Consider the following 25,532-nt stretch of genomic DNA (forward strand, 5'->3'; position numbering starts at 1 on the left):
TCAAACTGATTAACTCTGTACAGGGTTAAGACAGAGAAAATAACAGATAAAATATAAAGTTTAACTGAAAAAACATTTTAAATTTATTCAAGTTTTAGATATTTGCAAATGATATATGATAATTTCAGACAAATAAAAGTATTTTTTAATTTGACATGAAAAATCACTTTGTACTCAGAGCACTTTGACTCCAAATATTTACAGAGAAATCTGTGTTAAAAATAATTTAAAATTCTCATCATTTGTTAACAAAAACAATATTTAGTGAAAATATACAAAATATATTAGAAGTGATAGCATGGAAACTCTTAAAGATCAATTTGGGGTCAGAATGTTTGCTGAATTGACCGAGCCCATAATGAGAAACTTAAGTAAATATTTTATTTCATTTGTATATAATTTCTTCCTGGATAAAAACTTCAATCAGAGTTTGGGAAGAAACACAATCACTCACTCAACTTCCTTGAATATGCACTTAACAGGCTACAACTGGCTTCCCTGAAATAAATCTAGAAAATACCACACTTATATTTTATTAAATTCCTCATGTTTTATTGAAGCTACTTTATGTTTTGAATATTCTCATACTTGTATTTTGTATTGTTTGATTTTATATTCATGCAATGGTTGAACAAAATTTTATTTATCTGTCACATAACTGATACAAATATATGAACACAATTACTATATTAACATAAAAATGCACATTGTCTAAAACCTTTATACAGCTGTATCATTGACTAAGGAAAATGATATAAAATATTTATATATTAAATTACTCTTGCAATATTTTTACATAACCATTATTTGGAAGGTTTCCATCAGGTTCATCATGTCGTTGTAAAGTTCTAAGATTCTGAAGTTCCTCCATCCAATTGTTAACTTCAGCAGAATTGAAGCTACCTGAAAAAATAAATGCCAAAACTATCTGAATATATTAGTTAACATTTCTTTAAATTGAAAATGTATTTCCAGTAATACTTACCTAACTTGCTCCAGTCTTTTATATGCCACTCAACTGCCCTTTGTTGATATTTGTCTCATGACTCTCTCCTCCAACATCAATATATCCTCTATTCTGGCACTGTATATAAGCATCTCATTCAGAAAATACAGTCATTTGTTTGAGACTGATTTAATCCCAGTCTCTAACACTGGCTCTTGAGTGGAGAGTAGGTGTGTAGTGTATAAACAGAGGGAAATATTATTGAAAATATATCTTTAAATTTAAGAAAATGTTAACTTCCAAAACACATCTTTTAAACGTACAGCTAGAATCACACACTAACAAGATGGAGGGCCCAATGAGGACATTATCTATACAGAAAACATCTGTACACATTATGGGTTTGTGAATAAAAGGTTGCTAGTGAAGGAACTGCACTAGATCCAGAACAAGTACACTTTTTACCACAAACTCATGTACTGTGTGTGGAACTTTGCCTGATTTGTCGTCATTAATGGCCAGGTCCCAATCAGAAATCCGAGTTTCCATTAGTGGGGATTAGATTTATAAAGCCATGGTCCCTACATCCCAGTAAATAGTCAATTGTACCACAATACACACACAGACTTATGAGTAGATCCCAACCTGTAGCCACAGAGTGATGCATTCTGAGTCACCAGAAACATGATAAGGTGAGTAACACCACAGTGGACAAACTTGCTCCTTCACCTGAAAAAGTCTGAAAGGCAACATCCCAAACTCAGTATGATAGGATCATGTATGCTTTTCTCAAACTGAGGAAACAGACTTATCTGACCATTAACTCTGAAGCACATACTGATTTGAAGTTAATGGCCAGCAGTGTGGATGTTTATATCAATAAACAAACAGTAATTTTTTTTTAAATAGTTCTTCAAAATCCCTACTTGGCTGAACTTTTGCACCACTCCGTCTGTTATTGTGTAGTCATAGAGGGATAAAATATATTTCCAATCATCACAACATTTACAAAAAACATTTTAAAACTAAAGTATTAGCTAACCATTGTATTTTTTTATATCAAGGGTTTAAATCCATACAGGTGTGGTATTCTAGGCTAAAGAATACTGAAAACATGTAATTAGTTCCATGTTAGTAAAAAGAAACTCAAATTTGTATGATGGAATGCAACATCAGAAGGAATGTTGAACATAATTCTAAATTTACAATGAAAAAACAGGAAATGTGCAAACTTTTAGTAATATATATATATCAGTACAAAATGTGTATTACTTAAGTCTCTGTGCTTGAAATGTCTAAATTGCCTATATCAGTCGGACTCAAACAACAAGAAGTTGGACTACAAGGCGATACACATGTGAAGAATAAAAATATTTCTATTTATCTTAGTTTTTATATTGCACTTTTAAAACTTCTAAAGCCTTCAGGATGCACACCTTTTTTTTTCTTTTTTAGCATCCCTGTATCATGGATCGGATATTTATTCTCTTTATCATGAACTGTCTTCAAATCATCAGTACAGGATAAAAGAAATAGTAGGTAGCTCCGATACCAAATACATGGTACCATATTGAGCGACACTCTGTGAAAGGTCATGGCATGTGCTCTTTGACCCCCACTCATGCACATAAGGTTATTATTTGTATTAGAGCAAAGCTATGTTGGGCTATGTGCTGTGCCCACTGCTGGGAACTGAAACTTGCATTTGAATGTTACAAGTCTATAAGCTTATTGCTGTCCCAATGGTGAACATGTGGGATTAATAAAAAATGTGTTCACAACAAAAATATTATTGAACCCTGAAACAGAGAAGTGAAAAAAAATTAAAAATGGTCAAATCTTGCTACTGAAAACCTTCTTTTAAAATAACTGACAGTGAACTGAAATAATATAAACTGCTTTTAAAGTTGAACAAAACATTTTTATCACACTAAGTAAAGGATTAAATTTTAATATTTTTTTGCATATTTCTAACTTTCATAATTACACAAAATTATGTTACTCCTTCATTGTATTGTCTTTTAGATTAATTAATTTCAAACCCTAAGTCAAAAAACAAATTTACTTTTGTTCTTCATATTTAAATAATGTCTAACACCTAGGATACACTGAGCACTAAATTAAGCAAGCACATATAAATGGCACAATAGTTACAACTCTATAACAACTACTTGTCTTCACAAACAGCCTGAATAGAACATGCACAAGATAACTCCACCTGCAATACTATGTGGCTCAAAGATACAAAACTAACATGTACTTAAGAGGGTTCCTATTAATTATATTTAATAATTACATGGCAGCTTTTTGTACCAACAAAAAAAATTACATAAGATTTATAAGCACATTGCATGCAAATATACAGATAAAAATATTCTATTTGTACACTCACCACAATCTTTTTTATAAATACACTTTATGTAACTGTTATACTAAAATCATAATCAGATACAAAACAGTCTACCTATCATAATTCCAGATCTTTTAAACTCTGAAAATCTGGATGATGAAAAATATTTTAAAGCTATACAAAGCTGCATCACTACAGTCTGGAAATAGTAGTTACCACTAAATTTGGAAAAAACATTACTTGTGATACAATTACCTTAAACTGACAAAATATAAAGTTTCAAAACTACTGTTTCTTTAACAAACAAACAAACATGTATCCAAACTTAAAATGTTAAATTGCTTTCAAACAATTCACTCCTAGCTTTGCGTCTCTGTCAAAATGTAGTTTGTTTGAAAACCATAGAAATCGTCAGATAAGCAACAGTGATGTGTGTGTAAGGTAAACATATATGTAAAAACGGCTGGTATGGGTAGAGAAAGCACTATATAGAAGAGTGAACAACGTTTCGACCTTCTTCAGTCATCATCAGTTTCACAAAGTCAGGTTCTTCATAATGCTTTCTCTACCCTTACTAGCCGTTTTTACATACATATTTTTCTCTACAAGTGGGTTTTTTCGTCTTCACGTGCGTATAAGGTGTTTCTTCATCATACTTATTGTTGTGATGAAGTCTTTTTTTCTGTCATAAGTTGTCGATTTCTGCAACAAATTCATATTTATTATATTACAAGATATTCATGAAGTGGTTTGCTTACTGTTTTATTTATCCTTTGTAGTTTGTTTGGACTCTGGACTTGTTATTTTTCAATGCTTATTTGAATGGATCTTATGCATCCATTATAGTTAGCATTCGATTTCCATTATAATTTCAGCAATGCATCTTGGCTGTGATTTACAAACTGCTGTTACACGACCAGGAGTACTGGCAGTTTTAGCATTGTGTTACTGTTATCTTTGGTACCATAACAAGATACAACTGATGATTTGTTCTTGTAGGTTGCAGGTATTCTTTGGGAATGGTTTTATTAAGTTTGTTGGAGCTTGTATTTATTGTGAGATGATTCTTTCTACTTTTGTGTTTGGAATGTTAAATGTCAGTCAGTGCCTCTTTGATGTCTTCCATGCCTCTGATAACAAAGAGCATACTCCGAGTCAGAAAATTCTGTGAATGGATCATACTCAATTCTAGCAAAGCCTGCCAATCTAACACTCTACTTTTGATAAAAGCAAATGTAGAGAAGAAAGCAGTTTTTGTTTCCAAAATAAAGAGACATATTTTAATGAATTAACATTTCATGATGCACATATAGATATGATATTTATAAACAACTAAGTTAAGTAACAATGCAAGTTGATCATATATGTTCAGCTTGGTGTTACATACTAGCAAGTGTATATGCATCCTGTTCTGCACGCTACCTGGTACTGTATTTATATCCGTTTCATCACTGCTATGCAATATTTGTAACACAATGAATATGATCTTCAAACATTGACATGTTCATTTATATCTGAGGTGCATACACATACGCCTTTTACAGAAGTGTTCTTTGCAGAAACAAACTTGCAGTTTTATAGAAAAATGTTTTCAAATATAGGAATATAAAGGGGAAAAAAAAGGCAAAAATATAGGAGTTTAAACCAATCTTCAACTTTATAGGAATCTGGGTTAAAATTACAGAAATCACTGGGAAGTCTGTCCAATGAATAGAAACAGACAACAACCTGCGAAAGTCATATATATATATTTAAATGTTACATTTTTAGAATTAAAATTAATTTCATACAGGTATTTCTGAAATGCAGAAATCTTTTCATTACTGAGTTTAAACTTATAATGTCAATAAAACAACTTTTCTCTGTCTATTTCTAAGCATTGTATAGCATGCATTACTTTCCTTTACCCTTTTATGTGATTTATTTCACAAGTTCCAGAAGATCTTACATAAGTTCTGCTTTCATTCCATAATTCATAATCTAAATATCCATCCTGAAAGTTGTCTTATTCAAATTTCTGATATATTCTTTCTAATGTAGCTACTTCTACCATAACTAGAAATTCTAAAACATGCATTACAGCATGTTTTGTTTGGAGCATTTTCTGTTTATTTTTCCACACTCTCAGTAGTAATTTTTCACATTGTTATTTTAATCAGGACCACATAAATAATTTGATATGTTTCTTACCTATAAGACTCAAGATTTTTGTTATATTGTGGCTCCATCCAGATGTGTTTCATGAAAATCATATGTTGATAATCTGATCTTCATTCACACACACACACACAAAGTTTTGTAACAGATATACAACAAAAGGAAGGACAGTAATAAATACAACATATTCAAACCTTAATTTTCTGGAGGGGATTTCCAGTCATGGTCTTTACTAGTTTATCTCTTTGCATACAAGTTGGTTAAATGAGTGCACTATGATCAAAAGGTTTGTTTAAACCCATTAGAAACATGTAAAAACAGATGTAGTAGTGCCCCTGTTGGCACTAAGTAACATTTCTGGTATCTACATTATCATTATACCCTTAACATACCTCTGTAACTTCACCTTCCTAGGCCATACCATTTAAGAGATACAATACTCTAAACAACAAAACTTTCCTTATATCAGAATCAATGAACTACATTACTGATGTTAAAATCTGAAATAATTCCTTAATGACTACAAATGTTTTTTCCTGCAACAGAGTTTTCTTAATTTTGACCAACTTTTATTTTTTTGCATGTTAATCATGTTACAAAGTTGTTTTTTTATTTACTTGAATTTTTTCATCTTAACTATTTCATGATATTTTAAATATGAATTGTATATATTTGCACACTGTTATGAAATATAAAAAAAATATGTTTTAATCTTTGTTATTATATACTTTTGCCATATATTTTGTACAGAGGTTGAGAATATTAAAATAATTTTGGACCCTCTTCATATTGTTACAGTCCACATTGCCATTTCTGGTCATGTTCTATCTTACAAACGTGCATCTGCAGAACACCACTGCAAAGCTGCCAACATCCTAAGCACAACACTCCTCCCTGCAGGATTTCCATAATCCATCTAGTGGTGAAGGGCAGTAGTTTTCATGCACCCATTTTAACAGAATGATGGTAAAGAATTTCACAGGTGCTGCATCAGGTTGATTGACTTAACCAGTATGCTTCTGTATGAAATAGTATGAATACCCATTTTATTTTTCAGCTACTTGAAGTCTGCAACTGTTTAAAGGATATGTTATGGACACATCTTGTGTACACAAGCCTAGTGCACTTCTAGAGGAAGATATTTTTTTTTATCAAATTTCATACCATTATCTAGGAAATGTGGACAGCTTTTGCCACTAGCCTGGGATTCATAGTTTCTTACCTGTCATAGGACACTTTGTTTAGGCTGTTGAAGTAAGAGTTGATATAGAGCTGTCTGGATGGTCCTGGAACCCACAGCTGATCTATATTCTTATGCTTTCCAATACCATAAAAAAACAGTACATGTCCTCATGTTGTGTGTGTTGTAAGGATATTTATTTAAAAACAATTTTATAATCTGCACTGTACAAGCCAAACAAGATATGTGTTTTGTTTTTTATAAAGCCTGAATGATTGTTTGAAAGCATTATGATTTAAATTGTTATCTGGAATGTTGGGCATGTCTATCTCACCCTCTGTCTCTGTCTCTGTGTGTGTCTATGTATACTAAACTGATACATTTTAAGGGAATTGGTAAAGTTCCTAATATCTTAAAATGGCCTACTCAGAGTAAAGATGTGAATTCTATATAACACATTTTACATTACCTCAAGGGGCCAACTCAATAGGTTATATTAAATCACTCAAATCATCAATTACTACACAAGTTTTTGAAACAGCTGAGAGCAACATGATTCATAACATCCACTAAAGCATAACAGTGGTTAGTGAGGATAAAGTTGGTTCTACACCACATTGGAACACAAGTGCAATAAAGAAATACACAAAAAATTTATACATGCTTAATTTACAAATTATATGACAATAACGTTTCAGTTTATAAATATAACATAACTAAAATAAATCACCTTTGTTGTTATCAAAAAAGTTTTGCAACTTTTTTGGAGATTTTAAGAGCTTTTCATATTCAAATGCTTGAAGAAGCATGTCAAATTTGTCCAAGTCTTTCACTGCTTTAGATTCTGCTGTAGTTTGCTGTGAATATTCCTATGAAGAAAACATTTCACATATTATCAGCAATTTTATCCACTGATTTACTTTTTTCTAACCAAGGGTGTTCTGTTATTTTCACAGCTACCTCTATACCTTTTGTACATACTAAGTAATTTTACATGGAATGTAAACTTTGCCTGTAAAGGAATTAATGCTCTGTCCGAATCTTTAACTGAAAATAATCATATGTGCAAACACAGAAATTTTTATATCACAGGTAAAGATTAACTTAAAACTGTTATTAATATAAAAAAATGTTTTTATTAACAAAACAGATATGTTAAAAATATCTAAGTTGTAAAAAATATATGGTAGGAAAAGAGTGTTTATTCTTATAAAAGGAAATTAAATATGATTTTTTGGTAAGTTACAATATTACATAAATTACTGCCAAATATTGTAAAGATAAACACACTATATTGAAAGTTAGAAGTATTAAATCTACAAAGACTTTAAATGAGTGCAAAGAGGTCATGTGGTCTGTCATATAGACCAACCTTGTATTGAGAGAGTTAACTGGATAAGGTGATCTGCAGCATGAATAATTCACGAAGGGACATCAGAATAAGCTGTCCTATGGTGAATTCAGTAAGTTAAAATATTGATTATAAGTAATCCAACAGTAAATGCAAGAAAAAATTAACAAACTATTTGGAATGACAGAATGTAAATGGAGACCCTGACATACGTGTTGAAATTTCTGATATATAATCTCAGTAAAGCAAGAAATATGGAGATCATAAATTTATGTATTAGTGATATCTATACTTAAAATATTTAATTGGTATCAAACTCAGAAAAATATATAACAGTAAAAAAGCTGGTAATCAAATCAAACATAATTTCTATGGTTTTTAAAAAAATATTACTACAAGAAAAGTAAGCCTTATTAAACTACTCTGAAGTGCAGCTATAAAATAAAATAGAAGTTTCATCATTTCCTTTAGGACTACTACATGTATTAATAGAATGAGAAACAAGTCTTACCTCCCACAACTCCAGTATTTCCTGACCAGTTTGGTCTCCTGCTAATTTACAGAGCTTGTCCATGGCATCCTGGAGAAAATTAAAGAAATTCTAAACAAGTAATAATCACCTATCACATGTAAATCACAGTTCAACTGCAAATCTACTACTCAAAGGTATATATTACTGTGAAAACTTTAATCCATGTCTTTAACTTGTAGAGACAAAGCCCTAAACTTCGTCATTGTTCATTCAAAAACCTATTGTTTTTGTATCCCTTTTTAAGTTATGATTAAAGATAAAAACTATCCTTAATCCCAAATATTATTTGTGTAATCTCTAAAACCTCCTAAATACACTTCAAACATTTGTTTTCAGTAAGACATTATATATTGTATTTTCTATACTCTAACTACAGGGTGGCCCGTAAGTCCCTACCCATTCATATGTTATTATGTTATATTCAATTACGCATGTATTATAAATTTTTTTTTTTTTAGAAAAATATGGCCGATGTAAGCCCATTTACACTTGAAGAGCATATTGTGACATAATTGTCGCATAATATTATGCAGCAAGAATGAGGGACAGCACACAGATACACTGGATGCATAAGATATATGAATGGGTAGGGACTTACGGGCCACCCTATACATGCGATCTGTCACTTGACCAACCTCGTGACCATCATAAAAAAGTTAGGAAATAAAAATTTTTTTTTCCATGCTAGAATGCCTACACATTATAAACATAAAAATACAAATGTTTAGTCTCACAATGTTATAAATATATATATTTTATTATATTGACCTTCTTCTTGTGCCTAGCTAACATTACATACCCTGCACTGATATGATGCATGTGCACTCATGTTACCATATCCAATAACATAAAACTGACCTGGTCTTGGCTGTGTTTTAGTGAACTAGTATTTTGTAATATACAATCACATTTTATTTATTATACGCACGTATATAGATTATTAATATTTAAAAATAAATTATTAACCTAATTTTCCTTGAAACACGGAACAACAAAATCAAGAAGAAAGTAAACAATTATCTCTTCCAGCTACAACCTTCGAACTCGGTTGCTGCTGAACATAGGTTGCTAAGCCTTTTAAAATTTCACATGTGTAGGATATCAATTTTTTTTTTAATTTTTATGTATACAGTTGAATAACTAAAATATCATAAATAACAATACTGATACAATAGAATTCCACTATAATTTATCAAGATTAGTAAGTAGGTTGTATTTAGGTCTAAAAACATATGAACATTTGAGTAGACTAAGAACATGACGGACTTCCTTGAAATCTTGGTTCGAAATAATGTGGTAGTCTTTTCACAGGTTGAGGGAGACATTTTGAGTTGTGGATTGGTTATTTACATGTCATAATATTGTAGTAAGAGTATATAAAGGGCCATTTCTAAAACTGGAAAAAGTTGAACAGGGCCAATGTGTTTGACTCTGCACATAACCCATATCTCATCAAAATAGAAAGATATAGATTTCTTACTTTATATCCTAGCTTGTCAGTATTGATAATTTGAGTTCCTAATTTGCAGAAAACCACAGTTACTGTTTCGACATCACAAACATCTAATTTTAACTAGTGCTGTATTTAACATGTCATGACTCACTAAAATCTATATATATTTTTTTAATGTTTACTTCAAAATTTAGAAATTAACCCATGTATAATATTATAGTTTGAATTATAATCTACAATTTGATACCAAGCCTATTCACATAAATTTATAAAATAGTATTTCAATAAAAATTTTGGATGCAAGTCAACAAACACAAAGACATAGCATTTGACCTGTGATCTGTTGCCAAAGGGTTAAATTTAATGATGATATTAAGGTCTTTGGTGTTGCTAGCTATGAAGGCAATGTCACTTCTAGACAAAAGGACATAGATGACTTAGTGTAAATAAAAAGCAAATGGCATTTAATTATAATAAATGCAAAATAATGCATGAGGGTTATAATAATTTGAAATACAAGTATAATATGGATGGGAATAACCTTAACAGTGTCATGAAATAATGGAATCTAAATGAAATGGTTGATCAGCCTCTTAAATCATCCAAGCAGTGTGCTGTTGTTAGAGGCAATGCAAACAGGATTTTAGGTTGTATCTACAGAAATACTGAACACACAACTAAAACAGGTTATAATTTCATTGTATAGGTCACTGGCCTTAGGCTTCTTACCTTAGGAAGGATAATGAATTATTAGAAAGGGATATTAGAATGGTATCATGTGAGGAATGATTAAGATCTCTGAAATAGTTTTATCTTGAAAACACAAGAGTTTGAGAAGACCTGATTGAGGTATTTAAGATTGTTAAAGAAACTGATAGTGTTTGCACATCATATTTTTTGTACTTTATGGAGAGAACAGTAGGACCAGGGAATACAAATTATGACAAGCTGAGAATCACCTTCAGCAGGGACTTTTATTTTTCTAAACATGGTTGTAAGTCTATGGAATGGGTTAGCTTTAGTTGTTGTGGAGGTAGTAAATTTAAGTGAGTTTAAGAGAAATCTTGATAAATATGAATGATAATGGATGACTAAGATTTTCTGAATTTATTTACTTCATAGTTTTTGTTCAGTTTAGAAGATGGGACACTCAAGATGGATCAAGAGGTTCCTTGTTCTCCTTAAGAATTATGTTATGAAATATTTGAGCCTATTTTAGGATCCATATTTTATGTAAAGCATTTCTAAACTGAAACATAGATAAATTCTGTTATGAAAATAAAAATTAATGAAGGAGATTCAATTAATATTAGCAGCTCTTAACCAGGTTACCCTAAATGTATACACAATGGATTATATAACGAACAGAAGTAAAGGCTTGTCTCACAACTGTTACTGTGTTACTGTCAAAAAAATTTTAAATACTTTTTACAAATAAATTAACAACAAACACAACTTCCACTAAATTTACTTCTGATTTACATCTTAGTAAAACACTATTATCAAGGGATACTTTGCTACCCTTTAACACAAACTTAGAAACATACATAGATATGGATAACTTGTAATTAAACATCAGCACATCAAATTCAATGTAAAGATTTGAAACATATTTAACCATTAATAAAATCCTTCAAATTCTGTAGAATTATTCTTAATATAGTTTTGAGTCTCTAATATAATTAAAAACAATTTTTAATTCTATTTAACTTATCCAAATTTATTATTTATATTCAGTAAAATATTAAATACATTTTTTACAGAATATCTCTTCGGTTAATTCAAGTGGAGATTTTTAAACACACAAATAACATCAGCTGTAAGTAATTCAAAATCAGTCATGATGATAACTCTTGTAGATACTTTGAACTTCAATATAATCTCTTTCGTACAATTCATCTTTTGCTTTAATGGAACAAAAATAAAACCTTTACTAACCCTTTCTTGCTGGTGTTTTTCTTCCTTACTAATACCACACCATGGAGTTATATCACCAACAATGCATTCTGCCATATCATGAACAAGAGCCATTTTAATACATCTGTATAGGTAAGAAAAAGAGAAAATCTACTTTATGAAATGTATTATTGTACAAAAATAACTCGTGTATTCAAAGGTCATTATTATTTAGAATGATTCTCAAAAACTAATAACATTTAACAGAGAATAAAAAGTATTATGATCTCTAAAGTTAGACATGTAACAAAGAAGCCTTTTCATCAAAGCTACTGGACCTTTAAGAAACTGTAATAAATATGAGGTAACAGGCTTTCTTCACTCAAATGGATACTGATGAAACAAACAGGGAAGCATAGAACTTTAAATTAGAGATAGTCTGGTAAACCACAAATTTAATTTTGTGAAGGTTGATAAAGAATACAATGGATGACCACCATAACTCAATATGTCAGGGAGTTCAACATGCTAAACTGTAATAAACATGTTCAAATGTAATAAGGCAACTGTAACCATAAAATTATATATAACTTTCAATACAGTAAATATATCCCCACAAAATTTAGAAAGCTTTCAGAAAACATCAAGTCTTTTTTAATTAAAAAAACTGATTTTCTGTGTTAGTATTTCTACTAAAGATATGTCTGTGAATTTATGGAATCGGTCTAACTGAGACTAATTAGTCTTAGTGCAAGCTGGGTTTCATGTTGAGACAAAGTATTTCGTTTCACCTTACAAACTTTGTTTGCTTAGCTCCTAGATCCACCTATGTGAATATCAAAAGTTTTTTTCCAATATAACTTTAAATAAATATCTAATATTTACTTCATCCTAACACTATGAGAGTAATTTGTTTGACCAAATCTGTAACTATTACATAAAAATACAAATCTGAATTACTGAAATCTGATTTACAACAAATCTTTATCTTAAAGAACTTCAGACTTCTAACAGTTTCAGAATAAATGCAGATTGTAACAGTTTAAAACGAACCTCAGACTTCTATCAGTTTACAAACAAACCTATCTTAAAGACTTCTAACAGTTTTCAGACTTCTAACAGTTTACAAACGAACCTCAGACTTCTAACAGTTTACAAACGAATCTCAGACTTCTAACAGTTTACAAAAGAACCTCAGACTTCTAACAGTTTACAAACGAACCTCAGACTTCTAACAGTTTACAAAAGAACCTCAGACTTCTAACAGTTTACATTTATTTTTACTGTTCTTTTTAAACCTCTTAATTACTGAACCTGTAAAACAACCAGAAAATGTACAGTTCAACCTACTGTATTAAATTATATAATGCATGAGCTTCTCATATGCATACCTAATGAACAAATGTAGTTAGCTCTTTACATTAAGTTTTTCACATCTAACTTACAAAGTTTCTAGTTTTAACATTTTAATTACTTTTATAACAACAAAAACAGTATACATAAAAAAATAAACCTGGCACTTATTTGTGGGTCTTGTACGTTCAACAGTCAAATTCTCAAAATGTCTATACATTTTATCCCTACATTTTTGCTACAGTTTTTGTTAGTACTTGACTGAATTTTTATTTATTTCTACTATTCAGTTTAGAATATAAAATAACACAAAGTTTAGAATGTCCTAGAACTATTGTTGTGTAACTGTTTTGTTGGGTTTTTTTAACTAAGCTTTCAGTGTGTTAAAATAATTCCCTTGAGCTAACTATTTTTACTACAAAATTTCTGACATGTTTTGAAAACAGTATGTGATAGGAAAATATGGAACATGGGTTGGGCTTCCTGGTTTATATCAAAATAAAATATGATGATTGGAGACTATAAAGTTTAATTATGTCAGCAACATCTGTAAGTTATTAAACTGTACTAAAATTTAGAACCATAAATAGAGATGAAAAGATTATCTAATATGTACAACTTTATGTGAACAAGTGTCATGTGATACAGAAAAACAAAGGCTGTGAAACTGCAAAACTGAAATCTTTATAAAATTAAGGTTTGATTTACAAACTATGTATTAAGTTCTAAATTTTATCAGGAAATATTTTTTAAAAAAAATCCTTAACATCTCTTGGTATCAAGATTGTGACATTCATTATCAAGGTCTTACTTTTTATTTAATGTATATACCACACCTCTGAAAACTATAAAATTTAATGCAAATTATTCATTATATCACTAACACAAAGCACAATTTTTATAGCCTTTAGATTTTATTTGTTTACAGAATAATAAACTAGAAAAATCAGACCTATGTGAACACCCAACTGTCACATCCTATTGTTCACAAATAGTTATCTTTGACATTTTAATATTTATAACCAGTAGAGAGAAAAAGTTTTAATCTTTTAAATTATATATTATATTGATTTCTATATAGTGTATTGTCTATTTCACTTTGTTTGTTTGTTTGTTTTGAATTTCGCACAAAGCTACTCGAGGCTAGCCGTCCCTAATTTAGCAGTGTAAGACTAGAGGGAAGGCAGCTAGTCATCACCACCCACTGCCAACTTTTGGGCTACTCTTTTACCAACAAATAGTGGGATTGACCGTAACATTATAATGCCCCCACGGCTGAAAGGGTGAGCATGTTTGGCAAGACGGGGATACAAACACGCGACCCTCAGATTAGGAGTCACACGCCTTAATACGCTTGGCCATGACAGGCCCTATTTCACTTTGAAATTTTCTTGTGAAATTCACATCAACAAGTTCAAATCAATTTTTAAAGACTTTTAATGGATAGTTACATATTATTGGATACTGTTTTCTTTTTGTTTGTTATTACTCTATATTCTTAGGTACAGTATTTAACTAAATAAAAAAAAATTAATGTAGTGGTACCATTAGTTTCAGCAACAGTAAAAAAAAGACCCAGGTAGGTAATATGTTTTGTTTTTCCTGTGCATTATTTATTATTATAAAAGTAATTAAAATGTAAAAAATTAAAACTTATAAAGGCTAGTGTAAGTAAGATAATGAATAAATTACAAATCTTTCACAAGGTATGCTTGTGAGCAGCTCATATTTTACTTAGTTCAAAATTGATAACTTAAGTTACACATTCATAAAATGTGTAGCAACTTGGATGGTAAGATTACTGGTTAGACACAAGTTAAAAGACAAAAAAACAAAAAATTTTAAGTATAAATAGCACATATGATAGTTTCCACACTACTGTTCAACAATGTTAATTTTATGTAGTCAGAAAAACTGTTTCAGTGCATTAACAACAATGCTTGATATTCTATTACTCACATTACACAAATTTTAAAGTGTTAACTTCTTCAGCATTTTAAAGGATTACTACCTTTCTCACAGGTTAGCTATCATGTCTTGGTGGATGGTACAGCATGTCATCCAGAATGAGTTACAAATATTGTATGTGTTTGACAGTTTGTGATGGTAACACTTCACCTTGCTACACAACAAGAATCAAAAAAGCTATATCTGGGTCTTCAGATGCTTTTCCTAAAGATCATAACTGATTAATAATGGTGTCCTTATAAACCGTCATTAACTGTTTGTTTCATCAACACTCCCAGAGCAACGCTTTGACTACTGCATTACTCCAGAATATAAACGTTAAATGAATAAACAATGAATAACTCACTGAAAAGATAATTCATTTCCATTTCTGATGGCTTAGGCATTGTTGGAGAAACAGTGTACTCTTGCTGCATCTTTATTCATTATGTTATCATACTTTAAACATTTTTAAAATTGATAAATAATTTCAGTAATACATAGTCTATTTGTATGATGAACTCCTTAACATACCAGTAGTTGTGGTAATCTGTGACAAAAAATTATAACTCCAAGCTCTTCCCTCTTTGCCATAGAGTATCAGTTATCAGAAAGCACATACAACTTACATATATGATTAGAAGCTTCAAACCATCCTGTATTTGTGACAAAATTGCTTTAATTACATTATCTCTGTATCAACATTCAGGCTGAATGAACAATCTTGATGAGGTTAAACTAGCACCACAGCTTTGAAAAACAGCATGTTCCATACACTGGAACATTCTCTTCACATTCCCTGTTCATACAAACTGTGCATCAATCTTAATCCACATAGACAGTTCTGCATTCATCTTGTTGAAACCGTCACAAAATACTGAAAGTATGATACAAAAGCTAGAGCGCTAAATAATGTTCCCTTGAATTAAATTTGGGACCAGTCCCTGACCACTGCTCTCTCAGCAGAATCTGTCGATACTCTTTTCCAAGGCACCTGCTATATAACTGAAACTAATTCTGCACTTATTTTCCTGGTTTCAGTTTCAAAAACTATCTCTTTGATGTGCTGAAATACTATTCTCAAATTCTCAACTGTAGCTCTAAAAGTAGGACTGCAAACTAATGTGTCATCCACATAGATGAAACAGCCTTCTCACTGTACTACTCTAACATAAGCCTCACTATCACTTTGAATCACTGGCATTTTTCAGAATTTATGCAGTCCTTTTTAAGGAATGAAAACAGTCTTAGATTTATTTTTTTTCATCCAGATCAACTTACTAGTAACCAGAAATCAGGTTTAATGTAATGGAATCACTGGTGCTTTCCAACAAATCCAGACATTCATTTGTATATGATGAAGGAAAGGCATCTAAGTATGCCACTACATTCATCTGTCTAAAGTTAAAAAAGAACCTTGGAGTTCTTTCCTTCTACCTGCAATCACAACTAAAGATGACCTAGCACTTTTGAGAGTTATTTTTTTATTTCAACCTTCAACAATTGCTCAACTTCACCAATGGCAAGATCCCTGATGCTTCATGGAAAATTAAGTAGCAGTTGCTTTACTAAACATCAGTATCTCTGTGATGAGATGTAACTGTTTTCCAATGAAATTAACCATCTTGTTTAACAAATACATCAGCAAAAACTCTCCAATAAATTCTCCAAGTTCATGTCTCTGTTTTGAGTTTGGATTCTTAACAGAATCGAAAACTAGCATCTTCAGATGGTTTGAAAGTTGCAGATTTGTTATTGGATACATTGCAGTAGTTGTAACACTACTTACTCAGTTTCTCAGCATTACTTTTGTCTCTTGTCTGTGCCAATGACATTCCAGCTGTAAGATGAATAACCAAGTTTTTATAATTACAAACTATCACTAAAACAACACTTCTATTCAGACATCACTATATGAGAAAAGGCAACCTGCTTTCCACAAAAGAAGCAGTGTTTTGTGTACTGGATCTATTACAGCAGCAGACAGTAATAACATACTAAAATTCTTCCATAGTATACCATTTGCAAAGACAGCAGTCTCACTATCTTTCTCAATATGTAAGCCTGCAATCCACTGTTCTCAGGCAAACCTAGATGTCACTTAATGTTTCGTTACAGAACAGCAGTTCATCTGCTGCACAAATAACACTAGCTGACAATATCTATACCAAGCCCATATCTACATATTACTACCTGAACTTGGATCACAACCAACTAACATCATTCAGAAAGCGGCACAGCAAGACAGACCTCAAAACATGCTTTATCACTCACACCTAGTTTGTAATTTTTATCCAAAATAAAGCTGGTGCTCCAACTGGTTGGAATGATGGCTTGATACATAATAAGTCCAAGTAAGGTTCTAGCAGATACTGTATCCACTAAAAATTCAATGCTGCATCCAAATATATTTATGGACACACTTAGTATCTTAATAATAAAAACTTTTTTTCCCCCAAATGAGAGTAAACATATAATAGATTATCACACTTCAAGGTGCAACTACCATTTAAAACTTACTTATCTTTATTTATTCCAGCTGTTTTACCTGGATCTAAAAACAGTGTCATAATTCCCATACGATACATGTGGTCTGCTACACTCTCCACGTTTTTTAATCCTCTCAAAATCCAACCAGTACGTTGAACTTGCTAAAAAAAATGATAAAAGTTAAAATAAATTTAGTATCAATCATAATGAAAATTATAGTGAGGTCTCAAAGTTAATAAAATGAAATGTCAACCCCCATTAAATAACAAGTTAAATGGTATAAATAAAAAGCATGGATAAATAACATGTAAATTAACTACAAAAAATTATACAGTTTATTAGATTACTGTATGTGCTTTTTAAGTTCATATGAATTAGCTAGTTTTTAATATTCTTTAATAATTTAGGCTAGCATGTTTGATAGAAAAAATACAAATATTAAATGAGCCTTTTAACATAAGTTACATCTAATCACAGACAATTTCTAAATGCCAAGGCCAGGAGTACAGTCAAACCTGCCAAGGGCATCTTATCCATCAAAGTCCCCTCTTTAATGACCAAAACAATAAAAAAAAAAAAACACACAAAATTTAGCATATTATGTGTGTCTTCTAAAATAACAAAGAATCAAATTTATTCAAACTACAACTGGTAGATCATAAACAGTTTCAATTTTTTCTCAAATGTCTGTATTTCTTACTAAATACATATCTTACCAAAAAACAAACATGTCCCTCTCTACTACTAAAATTTTAAAGTTTGTAAAACCATAAGAAAGGTTATTACCCTTCAAACTTTCCAAAGTTTTCCAGTTTTAACTTTCATATTAAGTAAATGTCAAAACATGATTTTTGTTTTGATTGTGTATTTTCAAAAATATCCTTTGAGCTAAGTTGTTTATCCACAACATTCATACTTCACTCATATGAGTAATCCTTAGCCACTTTCTGCAATGCTAACATTTTCCTTAACTGAAAATGTATTTCCAATACATAGTTATCAAGCTCATTAAAGGCTTACTCAACTTATACTGTCCTCTATCAGCACAAATTTTTGCTCACCACTAGCTTTGATACTTTTACTTGCACTCACATATGCTATACTAATGTGAGATATCTACATACTGATATGCAAATAATTATGCAGCAACCCTCCACTAAAAAGAATGTGAGACTACCTTTATTGTAAGTAGTCCTCTCTTATCTTGCAGCTGTTAACCACTTCACGACTGGTCACATCACACCAAACACATCAGAAGTGGAGAGGAGTGATGAAAAATGTGAGAAAAGGTAAGTAACATATCAGAAATAACATTTTCCTAAACTGAAAATGTAACTTCTAATATCGTACCTTACTTCTTCCCACAAAAAACCTAAAATCCCACATTGAACAGGAGACAGGCCATTGAGAAGATAATGCGAATTTAAAATGTACCCAAAGGAAAACCATAAGGAGTGAGAAGGAACTAAAAACAACACACCTGTGGGAGAATGCATCACTTTTTGGCCAAGTACTCTTTGCCCATTAATAATGTGTCACCAAAAGGGTGGAAACATTATTTGGATCCCAAAGAAATTTACATAAATAATGAAATTGCTCAGTGGAACCACTAGGACAACACAGACCATAAAGGGGTGCTGTTGAGAAAACCCACTTGAAGATAAATATGTAGAGGGTAGTGTTAGATGTTTGAATATATAATTGTATATTATTTATTTTATTATTTTTAATATAGGTACAAAGGTGCTCTTTTGTATTGGTTTATTTTGGGTTTAAGTTGTTGTATAAGTAAGGCTTCTTTAATTTTGCATTTGTTTATGTTTGTTTATTTAGTATTTGAGTGTTTTCTATGATTATGTTGTGTTTATTGTGACTTGTGAAAGTGACTTTTTATGTTCTTTGAATCTGGTTTTCATTTTTCTACTTGTTTCCCCAATATAGAAGTCGTGGCAGTTTTCACATTGTATTTTATAAATAATGTTGGTGTGGTGTTTGTCAGTGCAGTTTTTACATAGTATAGACCTCAGTTTTGTGCCTGGTTTTTGAATAAATTTGATATTAACTGGAATGTCATATTTTGTTACTAATTTTTGCCAAATGTTGGTTATTTTTTGCTGATGTCAGGAATATATGGTATGCAACAGTATATGGTTTCGTGATTTTTTGATTCGCGAGATATATTTACTTTTGTTGGTTGATTTTACTTTTTGTCTAGGTGTGTGCGTATAATGCTTTCTACGGTTTGTGGAGGAAACTTATTGATGTTGATGAAGTATTGTTTTATTTTGTCTAATTCATTCTTAATTTTATCTGGTGAGCATAGTTTTACGGCAGTATTTATTTGGTTTCTTAGTATGTTGAGTTTTTGTTTTGTTTCATGTGCTGAGTCCCAAGGAATTTATAGTCCAGTATGAGTGATGTTTCAGTGGATTTCTGTTTTAAATTGTGTATCGGTTCTTGTAATTTTGAGGTTAAGAAATGATATTTGATTGCTTTCTTCCTGTTCACATGTGAAGTTAATGTTGGGATGTATAGAGTTAATGTGATTGAAAAAATTAAGTGTGTGTTCTGTAGATCTGAATCCTGCAACCATGTCATCTACGATTCTGTACCAGTGCAGTGGTGGATGTAATTCTGTGTTAATTGCTTGTGTTTCAACTTGTGTTCTAAAAATATTGGCTAGAACTGGTGATACTGGGTTGCCCATGCTTAGGCCACTTGTTTGTATATAGTTGTGGTTATTGAACATGAAATTTGTCTTTATTGTGGTGAATTCTATGAGGGTTGCTAATTGGTTGCTGGGAATGTCTATAGATGGGTTAGGGTATCGAATATAGAGTTCTAAGGCTATCTTGTAGGTTTCAGTGGTTGGAACTTCTGTAAAGAGGGATATAACATTGGGGATATAAGGTGGTTCCAAAACCACCAGGAACTGAAAAATGGCAGATGCTGAAAATGTAGAAGACACAGGTTGATGTTCATCTCCAGTTCAAAACCTGAGAACATTGGAAATTTCTCATCCAGTCCACAGTACAGGATATCCAACTTTACATCTGTGAGAATTCATGTGTCTTGTCCACCTACAATTAACATCAGATCAATTAGGAGGAAACTACAATATATATTTGGAGGAATGCTACATCCTACACTTGGTGGCATCTGGAATTGAACATCAGGTCTGTGGTAGGAACGGTATCATGCCATCTATCTTGACAGAATGTCACCATCCTACTCTCAACTGAGTAATACTGTGCACACTTAGGAGAACAGGCCTCCAGGGTCCATCATTCCAGTCACTAAAAACTGGAAAGGATTCTCATAGTTTATTAGAAGGAAAAAGAAAAAATACATTAGAGAGTCCAGAAGACCACAACACTACAAATGATGCAATGGGTGACCTCAATGCCTTATTTTGAAAATCAGAGTAATCAGATTGATGGAGTGCATCATCCAACACCTGGAAAAACTGGAATTGTAGATCAAGTACACAGTAGAACTAGAAACAAATGCCATGGATAAATAGATATGGACAGCTATACCTGTCTGCTACACTCATGTTAGTCCGTAAGTGTGTAGTTTGGATGAACACATTCATGGAACCAAAAACTGCAAAGTATTCCTATGACCTGGTTATATACGTTATAAAGTAGCATTTTGAAAACAAGGAGTACACACAGATTGATGGAGCCAGTCAATCAATATCTGGGTGTATCTGGAATTGTAAATCAAGACCACAGTAAGAACAGCCTTAACATGGTATATGATCACAGGTCTTACACTAGAGATTTAAGATCTAAGATCACGTATACCTTGTTAGGCTCCATTCACCATACAGTGGAATCCAAACACAGAATAAAATACTCTGCAAATAAAAAAGAAAATGAATAAAGCACTTATCACTCACATAAAAACAGAAATGAAAAATGGCAACTCTCTTAGAAAAAATCTCTTAGAACAAGAAATGGCCAATTAGCAATGATAATAAACAGCAAAGTTATGAGGAGAGGTCTACACACTGGAACCAAAGGTGTCCTCCAACAGGATGAAGGATATGAGCAGCAAAAAACAGTATGAGGTGAGAAATACAAATGAAAATTTTTGGATGATACCAAGTCAAACTGGAGAAAGTCAAACTAGCAAGCCAGGTGAATCTACTGGCAAACCCTACCATAATGGTAATTGGATAATGGTCACAGAACTGGGAAGGATTCCAAAAAATAAACAATTGGAATAGTCACCATGGAAGGATTCAACATGCACCCCCTCATAAAGAATAGTCCCAACTTGGCAGAAATCAATGATCTGCCAGAAGATAGAGGACACCCAAAACATAACAAACCAAAACAAGAATATAAAGGCTGAAGACCAACACAGAAAAACAGCATCCTGTCTATACCAGAGGTCACCTAACTGAGTGTCCACTTACCATAAGATAAGATATATAAGCCTGGAGATGAATAGTTGAAATACACTATTACCAATTGTTCTCTAGGTCCAGAAGGAAAAGAAGCAGACCACAATGAACTGCAAGGAGCCTATAGTGCTGGAAAGGAATGAATAACTCAACAGAGATCATCAACCCAAAATCTCTTGAGCACAAAGAAAATCACCCCAGCTGTAAAGATGAGCACCCACAAAAGGAGACATTACAAACTTGGAGGAAGAACACCCATAAAGGTACTGAACCATTCAGGTTATGTCAGTCAGGAAGAAATGATCACAGGAGCTTCCAAGGAATCCCAAATGAGGCTCTACAGGACCATAAAACCCATGAAAGACAATACAAGGGGACATTACACAACTAATAGAGATGAAGACTTCCTGAGAGGCTCACAATTATAAATGAGAGAAGTAGAGGAGGAGTAGCTGCAAACTAGACTTGCTCTAGTCACAAACCAAAATGGAAAAAATTAGACCCAACTTAAAAGAAATGAAACAACACTCCAAGTTGAATAATGTATTGCATGGATGTGAAGTAAAAATGTTTCCACCTGAACCAACCAATCTGAGCCTCTACTCCTAGAAGAAAAAAAGAAGAGACAGAATCAGCTTAAGAGGAAGCTAGGTATCTTGGACATCCTTGTCATGGTATAAATAACAGCCCCTGGAAATGAAAAAATGGGCAAAACACCATCCAAAATGTAAGGAGTAGAGAAATACACATTGAAAGCATACAACCCCTATGGACCAAATGAAGAAAGTCAGAATGCAGGGAAGAATTTAATGAAAAGGAAAGCATATGATACAACACTCTCGTCCTCTACAATCCAGGAGGAGATACCAAATAAAGAGCTGTGATGGCTGGTTTTAAGTGGTGACTTCAAATCATATGACCCCATAGTGAAATGCAGAAGGACAAATAAATGGGTCAAAACCAGCCTAATCAGGAGAGAGAACCAGTTGCTCAACTTTGAGGAAAAAAAAGACAAACAGAACCAAGAAACCCAGATTTGGAGATCAAACAGTGCAGTGGCATACTTGCAAAGTAAATCCTAAACTGCCTCCCAAAGACTCTAGTGAAAAACAGAAACCTCAAGAGAGAGAAATTTAAAAGAGGACCAGACCAAATGCAATCACTTAATAACCCAAAGATCTGTGAAAAATGATCTCCAAACTTGACTAGAACAGATTAAACCATTGTTGTACTATGTCTGATAGAGAAAGAATCTGTGTATATTAGAGCAAAGCCACCCAGGACCACTTTCCATTTCCACCATACAAGAGGTCAGAATTGACCAGGAGGAGAAATGAGGACAAAAGGGTGTGGGAGAGAAGTAAGGTCAAGTGAAGTTAAGCAGCAAAGTTGACCTAAGTCTGGGATCCAAAAATTTGGGAATCCTCCCCTGCAAAAAAAAATCACCTGGTTCCAAATAAAAATGCCAAACTCTATCCAATCCAAAGCACAAGCTATATCCCAATCTAGAAGTTAAGGACAGAAATAAAAGTGATGACTTGCTTGATCATGGTTAAAGTATGATGTGTAGGTCAAAGTATATGCACCTTCAAACTTAACTGGTTCCCAAAACTACACTCAAGCTCCGAATAACCCGTGAGAGTCAGGTTACAATAAAATTGAGCCTCCCAGTTGTCACAGAGAAGATTGGAAAGAAAATGAAGAAAAACAGAGGTAATAATAAAACATATCTTATCTAATTTAAGAGGAGAGAAAGCCTGGACATCTCCCCAGAAACAACAAAAATTTGAAAAATTTATAGTTATAAAAAACATGGTCATAAAATGAAACTGCAAGCTTTGACAATTGAGCAAAAAAAAATCTGGCTGAAAACACATCCAAACTGTAAGAATACTTACTAAGAAGAGGTTAACAGCAACAAGATTAGAAAGGGGTGTGTTAGGATAGGGGTAGTGTCACACCTCTTTTGGTGGAAGGGTGCTGCATAATTATTTGCACATTAGTATATAAAAATCTCATTCCAACATATGTGAGGAGAGGTGGGAGTATCACAAATAATGGCAAGCAAAAATTTGTGTCAAAAGAAGACAGTGTAATTCATGAAATTTTTCAATGAGAAGTAAGATATTGTATCATAACAATGTTTTCATTTTAATAGTCACCAGGACTTTGCAGACAAGAGAAATACTTCACAAATTTTCTCAACACTGTATTCACATCAGTAAATTCAGAAATATTACAACCTAAAACAAGAAGAGATGAATGTGTCTAAATAATGATATAAAAAAAAACACAAAACATGTTACAGAATACACCCATAGTTACAAAATAATGTTCGTCATTAAGGTTTGGTTTTAGATTACAGAATACACCCATAGTTACAAAATAATATTCGTCATTAAGGTTTGGTTTTAGATTACAGAATACACCCATAGTTACAAAATAATGTTCGTCATTAAGGTTTGGTTTTAGATTACAGAATACACCCATAGTTACAAAATAATATTCGTCATTAAGGTTTGGTTTTAGGACTATATTTGTTATTCATTTCTGAACTTTTTCTTGAACTCGAAAATGATTCAGATTAGCATAAAACATCTTGCACTGCTCTTAATCCAGAGCATAATGTAAATCAGGTAACATACACATGAATCAAAGAATATGTGTGCTTTCATGTCTATAAGAATGTGCTCAATCATAAATTGCAAAAACGTATTAAAAAAGAAAAAGCCCTTTCTAAAATAATATTGAGATTTTATTAATGCTAGAATTTCCAAGGTTTCATTCATATACAGAATTGCCATACTGCTGTCATTTTGACTGCTACACATTACAACATCAGTATTAAAATAAAAGACAAATTATCAATACAGTTCAAAAGTTTATTATGGAACACTAAATCAAATGCAATTACAGCCAAAGTTAAGATTCTTCTTACCTGAAAATGTATTTTCAATAGATACTAACCTAATACACAGAAGGCTATCTTCTCCATAAGTCTGTCTTAGAGATCTACATGCCACTAGCTTTTAGGCAACTCCCACCTAAACACACGAGAGTTTACTATTTATACTACTCTATAGTGATATGCAGCAAAAGTCTGCCACTAATAGGAGCATAATACAACCTCACTTCTCACTAACACACACTGTGCTTTTGTATTTATGACCTTCATTCCATGATGAGGCAAGGGTTAATAAGTTTCACTGAAAGTGAGGATGAAGTGTGAATAGTTTAATACCAATTGGAAATAAAGATGTTAATGTTTGAGGCAATACACACCTCTTCATACAGAGAATTTAAATCCCACATCAATAAGGTGGAGAAAAAGTGTAAAAGTTACTTATGTACAAGTTTCCTTCTTACAGCACCTGAACCCATAGAGTGTGACACCCATGTTGTTGAGCCTTGATTAAGCAATATGTTCATTTTAGACCAGCATTTCCCAAAGTTTTCCAACTAA

At 32.1% G+C, this 25,532-nt stretch overlaps 1 protein-coding gene across 15 annotated transcripts in view; it reads right to left on the reverse strand.

Moving 5' to 3' along the window:
• Positions 1–530: 530 nt before the first annotated feature.
• LOC143252109 (5'-deoxynucleotidase HDDC2) overlaps positions 531–25,532 on the reverse strand; it is a 35,141-nt gene continuing 10,139 nt past the window's right edge. For 9 of the 15 annotated variants that reach the window (XM_076503770.1, XM_076503757.1, XM_076503771.1 and 6 more), the window contains 5 exons: positions 17,686–17,816; positions 11,908–12,010; positions 8,496–8,564; positions 7,364–7,502; positions 531–903 (listed from right to left, as the gene is read on the reverse strand). In XM_076503770.1, coding sequence (XP_076359885.1) covers positions 776–903; positions 7,364–7,502; positions 8,496–8,564; positions 11,908–12,010; positions 17,686–17,753 — 507 coding nt within the window. In that variant the 5' untranslated portion in view covers positions 17,754–17,816 and the 3' untranslated portion in view covers positions 531–775. Of the gene's footprint in view, positions 904–7,363; positions 7,503–8,495; positions 8,565–11,907; positions 12,011–17,685; positions 17,817–25,036; positions 25,080–25,532 lie in introns of those variants that run through there. The other 6 variants (XM_076503761.1, XM_076503762.1, XM_076503759.1 and 3 more) reach the window with 2 other exon arrangements.

The sequence above is a fragment of the Tachypleus tridentatus genome, chromosome 6 (assembly GCF_004210375.1).
Source record: "Tachypleus tridentatus isolate NWPU-2018 chromosome 6, ASM421037v1, whole genome shotgun sequence".
Taxonomy (NCBI): Eukaryota; Metazoa; Arthropoda; class Merostomata; order Xiphosura; family Limulidae; genus Tachypleus; species Tachypleus tridentatus.